At 41.9% G+C, this 12,544-nt stretch overlaps 1 protein-coding gene across 6 annotated transcripts in view; it reads left to right on the top strand.

Moving 5' to 3' along the window:
* Positions 1-12,544, top strand: part of dmd (dystrophin) — a 1,945,510-nt gene that overhangs the window by 567,050 nt on the left and 1,365,916 nt on the right. For all 6 annotated transcript variants that reach the window (XM_078559857.1, XM_078559853.1, XM_078559852.1 and 3 more), the window contains exon 7: positions 9,829-9,947. In XM_078559857.1, the coding sequence (XP_078415983.1) occupies positions 9,829-9,947 (119 nt within the window). The remainder of the gene's footprint in view (positions 1-9,828; positions 9,948-12,544) is intronic.

Raw genomic sequence — 12,544 nt, 5'->3', positions numbered from 1 at the left:
ATGCATTTAATCACAGTTGGCAGCCCTAGTTGTGCTGCATAGCCATCTGCAGTTCCCCTCAGTGAAAATGAGCAGCCATGCTGCAGGCGCTGGGTTAGCACTGCATAGGAGCCGCAGGCAAAGGCACTTGTGAGGCAGGCATGAAAGAAAAGCACTAGGGTGAATAGTTCAATTGTGCGTATGTTATTGGAGGCGCTGTTGGATTAAGTTATGAGTTTTTTTTCTGTGGGCGGCTTTAATATGATATAGGGCAGCTTTTTGAATTTTTGTCCAAATTTTTTCAATTAACGTTATTTTTGCATTGGTATTTCAGTTTGTTATACCACCTATACCTAGGATAGAACTGCTATTCCCATAGATTTACAAATTTTCTGCAAATGCTTTCAGTATTACAGTTATTCAACATTTTCTCCTGCAAAACAACCAGTGACTGCTTGCATAATCAGCCTGTTGTAAGGGTGGCCGAATTGCTACTATTAATTATAGAGCTGATCTGCAGACACTTATTGGGTGGAAACATTAAGTTTATTTACAACATAGTCAGCAGCAACTACACATGTGCTTTCAACTCCAACTCTATCTCTTCACTGACTGCTGAGGTAGCCCATGCTACTCTCCTATTGGTTACTTCAGATCATGTGACCTTACTTAACAAGTATCATTCTTAAAGCTACATTACACACGAAATAAGACCATAATTACTACACAGCCCTTACAAACTGAAACCAGTACCGTTCACTTGTTGTAATGCTGAATTAATATATCCCAGGCTGAATAGTTAACCTTGTTCATGTTAAATTGCTTACCAGATTTCATAAGGATTGTTACTGCATCTGTTATTACTGTGGAAAGAGGAAAATAACAAAAGAAATGCTCAATCATAACAGCAGTTATGAAATTCTCCTTATAATGAATAAACAGTTGAAAGCATAGATGGACCTAGCGACAGAACTAAAACTAAACCTTTAACCATATGATATCAGAGCAATCTAATTGTTGATTAGGCTTTGCAAGCATGTACGATTGTAATAGCTGTTTGATCCACTGATGAGGCAACATGATCGTAGGAATTAGAGAAGTTGACTTCATTTTTGAGGTACCAGCATCTAACGTTAGTTACAAAAAACATTGCTGTCAGTCATCAGCCCTTAACAAAGTTTCTTATCAACAGATTGTTAGCTGTGACAGACACTTCTGTTTCTATTATTGTGGCAGGGGATTTACCTTTCAAATAGGCTTAATTAATTCCACTAACTCAGGATGTTATATTCAGGACCTTTTGAAGTATGGATGCCCAATCTGTTGAAAGCTGCTGGTGATTTTCTTTCAGGTTAAAAAATAAACTACACACATTTCCCAGACTATGACATTTAGCATCAACTCTTCCAATTGCTGGCAGAATTTAAATTTAATTTCTTCTTGACATTCTTGCGAAAATCTGTGCACGCTAGACCCCCTGATGGCTCAGTGTCCATTGAATACTTCAGCCATTTCGATGGGTCAGGGGGAGTGGGGGGACCCAAATTCAGTTTGCTGCCTTTGCTGATTTAGACTGAAGTAGCAACTGGGCTGGCCCTTAATGTAATTGGGTTAGCAAAGGGAAAATCAGTTAAGAGTTCCTTTTCCTGCTTACTGTTCAGTAAGGATTTGAATCCTTGTCCCCAGAACCTTAGCCTGGGCCCCTCTGGATTACCACTGATTCCCCTAGTATGCAATATTCTATTAAAGCTCTCCTCCTGTTTCAAGCTGATTAGCCAGGTGTTCAGCCTCCTGTCCTGTACATTAGTGCTCATATCCCTGACTCGCGTGTTTATTTCCAGCAATGAAGTGTGTATCAGATGAGATTGAGAACAGACCTTGTTTGCTAGCCAACTGACACTCACTGTTGAGGCTCAAATATCCAGACCTGCTGCAAGTGTGCGAGATGATACTCTGGCCAGCAGCATGTCAGAATCCTTGAGCAAAGGCATCATCATGCTCCTCCTCCTGTTTGTAGTTGAGGGTGAGGAAGAGATCAGAAATTCGCAGGCGGTCCATTTCACTGCTTAATATGGACTACAAAATCCTGTCCAAGGTCATCACCAATCAGGCCAAGTCTGCTCAGGAACTGGTGTCAAGGCTGTGCCTTATCTGGCAGGAAGATCTTTAATAACTCCCACGCTAGTCAAGGATACAAGAACCAATGTACAGGACAGGAGGGCAAACACCTGGCTAATCCGCTTGGACCAGGAGAAGAGCTTTAATAGAATGTTGCACATTGGAGCAGACAGTGGCATAGTGGTAATGTCACTCGACTGGTAATCCAGGGCCCAGGCTAATGTTCTGGGGGACAAGGGTTTAAATTCCTGGTGGAATTTAAATTCAATCAATAAGTGTGGAATTTAAAAGCTCATCTCAGTAATGATGACCATGAAATCATTGTTTATTGTCATAAAAACTCATCTGGTTCACTAATGTCCTTTAGGGAAGGAAATCTGCTGTCATTACCTGGTCTGGCCTATATGTGATTCCAGACCCCAGCAATGTGGTTGACGCTTAACTGCCCTCTAAAATGTGGCATGCCACTCAGTTCAAGGGCAATTAGGGATGGGCATCAAATACTGGCCTTGCCAGCAATGCCCATATCCCATGAAAGAATAAAGACAAAAGAAATGATGGGCATGCTCTCCAAAATGGGGTTTGGGGGTGGGACTCCATAATTCTATCAACTGCTGTTAGATTCTTCATGCACATCTGGAATCTTAATACTACTGCATGCTATTCTCAAGGCACCTGTGGTGTGGAAGAAATTGTCACCCATCCCCATCTAAGATGTGTGTTTGCAAAGGATGCCGGGAAAGAAATATGGTGTTTTTTGCCGAGGTTCATCCTGAGCAGCTCCATAATGCAAGATTCTATGCTCTTTGGACTGTTCCTAGTGATGCATGCTGAGGCAAACATTAACTGTTACTGGAGAGCCATCAACTAAGTGAAAGACACTTTTTAGTATGCCTGAAACCTGGTGGTTATCCAAGACAAGGTGCTGCCCACCACCAATTGTTACTGATTGGCACATTCCAAGGTCCAGGACTCTGTGCTGAGGAATGCACTGGTGCAGCCAGTATAAAGGCTTAATGGGAACAGTTCACAAGTTAGGTCCTCGTGCCATAGTAAACCAAGAGGCTGGAACTTTTTGTCAGGAAGATATAATAATGTTATTGGAATTTATTGTAAAATAGTGGTATCTGTGTCTGTGTGTGTGTATCTGTGTGTGTGTGTGTGTGAGAGAGAGAGAGACTTAATTGGATTAAAGGCAGCTGGTCTGAAGGCTTTGACGTATTAGGAGATAAGCTAGGCTTGAAATGTTAAGTCGGTAAACATGGGGGAAGTTTAGGATGTAAGGAGTAAAAGAGCATTTGCATTTTTAAATAAGCCAGACTAGATTGTTTTCAAAGGAGGGGTGAAATGTGCCACCGAGCCATGTGAAGTTCAGAAACTGTGTGTTTATTTTTCCCAAAGATTACTGGTAAAATTAGTACCAAGAGAGATTTTTATGATCAGGGAGGTAAAGTCCAAAGACATAGTGAAACAATGGGAATTTGCATTCAAAGGAGAAAATATGTATAAAGGAGAGAAGGCTGTGTGTAAAGGAAAGCATTTTAAGATCTAACAAGTGTGAAAAGCCTTCAGCATCTACGCCTCAAGCTGCTGTCTACAATGAACTAAAGTTAAGAAAGCTCACTTTGAATTGGATTGTTCAGGGTATCATGTTTCTTTGCCTGGGTCTTATGTGCCTTACTGTTGCTTTAACAGAGGTGTAACTGGGAGTCAGATTAATTAGGGGATTTAGAAGTTATAGTAATTTTTAGACATATATATGTGCTTAAAAACATTTATTAATGTGTGTTTAATGTGGTTTTGTAAAAACCTGTAAGGCTCGGTGGTCTTACTACTACTGAATTCAGAGCCCGCATCTCAAAACATACAAATTGCAAAAATAGTTGTGGCAGTTGTCTCAAGGGATTTGCACAACACAGCATTTACCATTGGCTATAACACTTTTGCAAAACACCTCGGGCTGTATGTATCAGAAAATGTTCAAATGTAAATGCAAATTGCATTGTAAGTGGAGTGAGGCACCCTAGAGTGCATGTATTTAGTCAATTGACCTGTAATTCACTTCATGTAATGTCACACCTGAATTGCATTTTAATGTATGTTATAAATTTGATGAATAAAGTATATTTTGGGAGAAATAATATCTCAGAAGGCCACTTGGTTGAGATGCTGTTTGGTGACTAACACCATTACATCATGCCACGAGAAAGTGTTGATGCCTTTTAAGGGAAAGGAGGCAACTGGTAGGAAAACAAAATGTATATTTTTACAAATTCAAAATCCTAACCCGAATACAGTTTTGAAGAGAGTTACTGGTGTTGCTGATTAACTCACTGCATTTATCATTAGCAATGATTCATATCTTCATCCCACCCTATGTACTTCACAGAATCACAGAAACTTTACAGTGCAGAAGGAGGCCATTCAGCTCAATGAGTCTGCACTAGCTCTCTAAAAGAGCATTCGAGCTGGTCTCACTCCCCTGCCTTATCCCCACAACCCTGCACATTCATTATTTTCAGATAGCAATCAAATTTCCTTTTGAATGCCTCGATCGAACCTGTCTCCACCACCCTCTCAGGAAGTTTGTTCTAGACTCCGACCACCCTCTGGGTGAAAATGTTTTTTCCTCACATCACTCTTGCTTCTTTTGCCAATTATTTTGAATCTGTACCCCTTAGTTCTTGATGCTCTCTTGAGTGGAAACAGTTTCTCACAATTTACCCTGGCCATAGGATCTTGAATACATCTATCAAGTCTCCGCTCAGCCTTCTTTTCTCGAAGGAAAACAGTTCCAACCTGTCCAATCTCTCCTCATAGCTATAGTTCTTCATCCCCGGAATCATTCTTATGAATTTCCTCTGTACTCTCTTCAGTGCCTTAACATCCTTCCTCAAATGTGGTGGCCAGAGCTGGACGCAGTACTCCATGTGAGGCCTGTCTTGTGTCTTATACAAGTTCAACGTGACCACCTTACTCTTGTACTCAATACCCCTATTAATAAAGACTAAGATACTATATGCTTTAACTAACTGCTCTCAACATGCCCTGCCATCTTCCACGATTTATGTACATATACACAGGTCCCCCTGTTACTGCACCTCCTTAGTTGACAACATTTCCAATCTTGGTATCATCTGCAAATTTTGAAATCATGCCCTGCACACCACAGTCTAGTTCATTAATATATATCAGGAAGAGCAAGGGCCCCAACACTGACCCCTGGGGAACTCCATTGTGACCTTCCTTCAATCTGAAAAACAACCATTTATCACGACTTTCTGTATCCTGTCACTCAGGCAATTTCTTATCCAAGTGCCTATTTTCTCTTTTATTCCTTGAGCTGGAATTTTGCTCACAAGTCTGTTGTGTGGCACTGTATCAAATGCCTTTTGAAAACTCATATATACTACATCAACAGTGATGCCCTTATCGACCTTCTCTGTTACCTCCTCCAAAAAACCCCAGCAAGTTAGTTAAACACAATTTTCCCTTAATGAAGCCATGCTGATTTTCCTTAATTATCCTGTAATTATCTAAATGACTATTGATTTTGAACCGTACCATAGTTTCCAGAAGTTTCCTTACCACTGAAGTCAAACTGACTGTTCTGCAGTTGCCAGCTTTATCCTTGCACCCCTTTTTGAACAAGGGTGTAACATTCACAATTCTCCAGCCCTCTGGCACCATCCCTATGTCTAAGGAAAACTGAAAGATTATCACAAGTGCCTTGTAATTTCCACTCTCATTTCCCTCAGTATCCTTGGATGCATCTCATCAGGCTCTGGTACCTTATCTATTTTAAGTAAAGATAGCCTTTCTAATAGATCCTCCTTCTCAATTTTAAATGCTTTGAGTGTACCAGTTACCCCCTCTCTCACCTCAGCCTTGGTAGCATCTTCTTCCTTTGTAAAGAGCAGATGCAAAGCACTTGTTTAATACCTCCGCTATTTCTCCTGCCTCCATGTGCAAGTCCCTTTTTTACTCTAATCAGCCCTAGTCTTTCTTTTACCATCCTTTTATTATTTATATGCTTAAAGAGGACCTTGGGATTCTATTTTATGTTAGCTGCTAGTCTCATTTCATGCTCTCTCCTTGCTTTTCTTATTAGTGTTTTCACTTCCCCTCTGGTCCTTCTATATTCAGCCTGGTTCTCCATTGTATTTTCTACCTGACATCTGTCATATATGCACTTCTTCCTTTTCATCTTCATCTCTATCTCTCTTGTCACCCAGGGCACTCTGGATTTATTTGTCCTACCTTTCCCCTTTAAGGGAACGTAGCTTGACATTGCCTGCAATACTACTTCTTTGAAGGTGGCCCATTGTTCAGCCATTGTCTTTCCTGCCAACATTTGATCCCAACTCACTTGACTCAGATGCATTCACATCCCATCGAAGTTGGCTTTCCCCCAATTAATTATCCCTGCTCTGGATTGTTCCTAGTCCTTTTTCATGGCCAGACTAAACCTTGTGATACAATGGCCACTGTCCGCTAAATGCTCTCCCATTGATATTTGATGTACTTGGGCCAACTAATTCCCCTAGAACCAGATCCACCAGTGCCTGCCCTCTCATTGGACCGGAAACATACTGCTGCAGAAAACTATCTTGAACACATTCCAGGAACTCTTGCCTCTTTTGCCCCTTTACAGTATTCCTATCCCAGTCTGTATTTGGGCGAATCAAGTCCTCGTTATAACTACTCTATGGGCAGAATTTTTCTCTCGTTGGGTGGGCGTGCGCCTGACTCAAATGACTGCAAAATGACGCGCGATGATGTTGGGCAAGCATCCAGACATTGTTGCGCGATATTTCGGTTGGCGGGTGCACGTGGGAATTGGCAGCGCGCCTGCTGATAATTAAGTGGCTTATTAAGGTCCTTAATCAATTAATTAATTCAAATTTTTCGCTGCCTGGCCAACTGTTCGGTTGGCGGGCGGGTGAAAAGGCCAAGCGGCCTTTGCATTTTTGGCAAAACCTCATCCACGGGTGCGATGAGGTTTTGACCAGTGGTTTTTAAAAAAAACTTTTAACACTCCTGTTTAACACGTCCTTGTTCATATGAGGGGACATGTTTTCATTATTTAAAATATCTTTATTTTTATTGTTAAAGACTTTCAGCTCCCTGAGGCAGCTCTGTGCCTCGTGGAGCTTTTACTCCACGTACCCGCATGCGTGCGCGAACTTCAGTGTTCGCACTCCTGCCCCCACCCCGGCAACGCTGAGCGCAGCAGCGCGCATTTCACGCTAGCTGCCCGTTAATTGGCCAGCCAGCGTGAAAGTGCGGTTGGGGCCCGATCATGGTCGGCTTCATGACCGCTCCCAGGCCTGTCCGCCGTGCCTGCCCGATGAGGGCTAAATTCTGCCCTTTAATTCTTGCACCTCTGTAATTTCTTTTGCAAATTTGTTTCTCTTCATCCCTTCCACTGGTTGGCGGTCTGTATACTGCACTGATCAATGTTATTGCGCCTTTTTCATTCCTTACCTCAAGCTAGAGAGATTCCGCCCTTGACCCCTCTGGAACGTCCTCTCTCTCCAGTACTGTAATGCCATCTTTAATCAATACTGATTAAGAAAGACAAGAAAAACACTTTTCTTGCTTTCCTGTCTCTCCTAAACACTTGTGCTGAGGAATACTTAACACCCAGCCCTGCCCTGCTTTGAACCAGGACTCTGTTATAGTAATAATATCATAATTCCATTTGTCAACCAATGCATATCGTTCACCAGTCTTATTAACGAAACTCTGTGCATTCACATATGTGCACATTAGTCCTGATTTAGGCTTTTTTACTTTTCCCCTTATTCTGACCCCATCTAATGACTTATTGTTGCCATCTCTAATTCTATCAAACTTTCCAAGTATTTTATTAGCCTTGATACTCTCTGATATATCCTCCTTATCAGTTAATACTTCTCTACTTCCCACTGTCAGTTTTTCTCTTCTCCACTCTGAATTTCCCCTCAGGTTTCCATCCCCCTGCCAACCTAGTTTACACCCTCCCCAACAACATTAGCAAACCTCCCCAGGGGGTGACATTAGTCCCAGTCCTGTTAAGGCGTAACCCATCCTTCTTGTACAGGTCCCACCTGCCCCAGAACCAATCCAATGCCTCAGAAATCTAAAGCCCTTCCTCCTACTCCATTTCTCCAGCCAAGTGTTGAACTGCTCAATCTTCCTATTCTTATGCACATTAGCACGTGGCACTAGGAGTAATCCTTGAGATTACTGCTCTTGATGTTCTGCTTTTTAATTCCCTTTCTAACTCCCTAAAATCTGCTTTCAGGACAACAACCCTTTTCCTACTTATGTCATTGGTCCCATTGTGGACCATGACCTTTGGCTGTTCACCCTCCCCAAAAGAATGTCCTGCAGCCGCTTTGTGGCATCCTTGATCCTGGCACGAGGGGGGCAACATACCACCCTGGAATTATGGCTGCAGAAACACCTGTCTGCTCCCCTAACTAGGGAATCCCCACCACTGTAGCACTTCCATTCTTTGTCCCCCCCCTCCAGAGCAGCTGAACCGCCCATGGTGCCACAAACTTGGCTGTTGCTACAGTCCTCTGAGGAACCATCTCGCTCACCAGTATCCAAAATGGAAAAGTTGTTAGAGATCGAGAGAGCCTCAGGGGATTCCTGCACTACCTGCCCCTTTTTCTTAGATACTCTGGCTACTCTGATACTCAATTCTCTCTCTGCCTGTGTACTTCTTAGCTGCGGTGTAACTACCTCTCTAAATGTGCTATCCATGTAACCCTCAGCCTTGTGGATGCACCATAGTGACTCCAGCCACCGCTTGAGTTCCGCAACCCGGAGCTCAAGTTTCTGCAGCTGGTGACACTTCCTGCAGATGTAGTCATCGAGGGCACTTTGTGCCTGTACGACTTCACACATCCCATGGGATGCATATTCCACATGGCTGAGCTATGCTGACATACCTTAAACTTCATATAAACTGTTTATTACAGGATGGTATGAGACTTCTTGGGGCTACCTTTATAACATCTAGCACCTTCCCCTTTTTCATATAAAACCACTACTGATGTATTTATACTGCTGTAACGCATTTCCAATCAGCCCACTATGACTTGCTTCTTCCTCTAGTCTTAATCCTGATGGTTTTGAGCATCAGTCTCTTACTGGCATTCACAAGAACTACGCAAAGAGAAGAAAAAAAATACATGTTAGTTGGCCTATGTACCAAGGTATAAAGTAATAGGACACATGTTTTTTGCCAGCTGCTCCATCACTGGGAGCCATTAAATGAATGTTTGAAGGTCGAGGCACAGAGTGGGCCATGCTGCACGTGAATCACTCCAGGGAATTTCTTCTCCCCACTGGTTATCGTGTGACATTGGCAATGCATTGGGAGCAGACTTCCTGCTTATTCTGATGGCTGTAAAATATTCCCCTTAGAGGAGAATAAAAGTATGTTTTAAACAGAAATGAAATATAAGTCATTTAAAAAATAATTATCTTCCCATTCCTCCAAGATGTTGTCCTTTTAAGTATTTACCAAGTACTGATCCACAATAGACTAGTGCAGGTTCAACATGGTCTTTTAAAATGAGACACTTGAAATTCAGAAAATTTACAATGTATAGCTATCCCCTAAAGTAATAGCCCCTTTGACTTCTATTATTAGGTAGCAATTTGAAGTGGAATTGATTTCAATCCAAAAAGGAACTAAGATTGACTTTATAATTTGCTTCATTGTACTCGCAGACCTGACCTCTTTGATTGGAAGGATGTGGCAAAACTACAATCGGCACACGAGAGACTGGATCATGCCTTCAATGTGGCCAAACAATATCTTGGCATTGAGAAGTTGCTGGATCCTGAAGGTTGGTATAGAGCTTAGAGACCTTTCCGGAACAGAGTCAAATGTGAGTTTGATTTTAAAAGAAGACTAGACATTGCACTATTGATTTCCAATAAAGCTGCAGTACACCGGTAACATAAAATATGAAATATAAATATTTGAACTTGTTTTGTTCATTCTACTGCATTTATATTTATTCAGAAAATACATAATAAAAAAAGCTTTAATTTGGGTTCTTGTCTGAATAGTTAAAGTGAATAATTACAGTGTGTAGTGTGCCACTGTGTCAAACAGACCAGGAAATATCCTATCTTTAATTCCTGGTCAAAGCTGTCTGAAGTAACCTTAATCAGGATAGATGTGAGACAACTACAGTTAGCCACAGTATCCCCAACCTGGGAAAGGAAAGATAAAAATCAAACAGTTTCCATTCCTGATGCTGAGCAGTGAGAAATGTACCCCTGAATGAATCTTTGTCTACAAAATAATTAACGTAAGTCACGTAGATGGCTGTAGTTTGTTGTGACCTCCAATGTCTTCATATGTCCTGCACAGTGACTGTACAGAATATCTATTCCGTCAGGTTGGTGCCTCTCTTCATTTAATTAATCCTGTGGAGTAAGGTTGGTCCCTTGCTACATTAGATATCATCGTAACAACACACTGAGACAGGACCTTATGGGGGAAGTTAACAGGTGAAAACATGTCACATGGTTAAACAAGACAAAATGAATGGTTTGAATCCTTATGAATTAACTCATTTTTTGAGGTGACATCTTGCATTCCAGCTAAAGTCAAATGACCAGAAAGTGATTGGCACTACATATACAAATCTTGGAGATAGGTGTTTGGTGTTACAGAACTTGAGTATTGCTGAAAAAAAGAGATATTTTTGTTGAAGCTTTTTGTCTTGCACTCATCAGGACAATTCGCAAGAATGCCAAATGTAAAAGGAGCAACAACTTATATGCATGAGAAGAAAGAAATGGCAAGTGGGCTCTGATTGGTAGAGGCATTGCCATGGAAAATGCACCAGTTGATGGTGACTTACAGTTAACTACCAAGCATTGTTTGAAATTTAAACCAAGCAGCTTGACTCTGGTCAAGGCATTGCTCTGAGGAATGAACCAACGAATGGCTGCCACTTATTTTGTTTAGCTGAAACAGGCACAAAGCGTGTACATGTTCTTTCTGTCTGCAAAAACAGGGCCCTGTGTATTAATAAACGTAGCTTCCCGTACACGCAAATGTGCCACACTGCGAGCCCGATTGATAATCTTAAATTGGTTGTCAGAATAATTCTTAGCACACTGAGGATTATTTAGCAAATGATGTCCAATCGAGGAATCACATCTAATGTTGGACATAGCGTTTTGAGTTTTGCAAACATGGGCTGGTTGGGTACAGATTGGTTGGGTACCGTCTGCACATTGCCCATTGTGAACAGTGGAAGGGATATGCTGTTTGATGCGATCTGCCGGTCTTTGTGACATATGGTGTACATTGCTAGCATCACACTGGCACTGAAATTCATATGCCAATTGCTCATTTGTGTGATAGTCTTTTTGGCACAACAGCAGTAACCTGTTAGTGGCAAATACCGCTCATGTTGCTACTGCATAGTAGCAGCATGAAACAGCTAGCTTTACCTGCTGCAGGGTAATCTGAGGTAGACTGGACACTTTACAGTGCCGAAAGTGATAGCCTTAGGCCGGTTCATAAGTTTACGCAATATACAGCGCAAAATGATCCTTCAGGGTAGCCGTTCCTCATGGGATGCCTTTGATGCACCCTACTTCAGCATCAAACTTGCCTGGTGAGCAAATGGCTCAGGCCTTATTTGCAAGTCGCTGATAAGGCCAATCTTCTCGTGCATGGAATTGTAAGAATCCCAACATGTATATTGACCAGTGAAGGTAGGCCTGCGGTAGACTGTGGTTGAGAATCCCCTGGCAGATTTCTCAACTAGTATGTCAAGGAAAGGGAGTTGCTATGACTGCTCCATTTCAAAGGTAAATTTGAGCGCAGGATGGAGCCTATTAAGGCATGTAAAGAAATTGTTACATGCAGCTGCAGATTTAAATATGGCAAACGTATCATCCACATATCGGAAATATGCAAGGGGTAGGAGGTTAAGTGTCATCCCATCAAAGACACATTTCTCATGGAACCCAACAAAGGTGTTTGTGAGAGCTAGGGATCCCATAGCAACACCATCCATTTGGGCATACATGGTGTCATTAAAACTGAACTCAACTGTGCGAGTTGCCGAGCTTATAAGTTTGATGAATACTGATTCACGCAATGGTTGTGGGTATAGATCACCATGATATTTGTGCTGCAGCACAAATATCTATGGCTTCCTCAAGTGGAATATTGGTGAATAGGCTTGCAATGTCAAATGAGCACATGGATACAGCATTGCTATCGACATGAAAGTCCTGTACTGTCTTCACAAATGCGAAGGAGTCCTTCACTATGTATGCGGAAAATATTGCTCATAACTACTTGTAACAATTCTCCAATCATTAGGCCAATTTATGTTGTGCGGAACTGGTTATAGGTAAGATAGGGTGTAAAGGAACATCGCTTGTGTGCCTTGGGCAACTCATACATATA

The sequence above is a fragment of the Cetorhinus maximus genome, chromosome 16, assembly GCF_964194155.1.
Source record: "Cetorhinus maximus chromosome 16, sCetMax3.hap1.1, whole genome shotgun sequence".
Lineage (NCBI taxonomy): Eukaryota > Metazoa > Chordata > Chondrichthyes > Lamniformes > Cetorhinidae > Cetorhinus > Cetorhinus maximus.
This window is presented reverse-complemented; position numbering and strand designations above follow the sequence as displayed.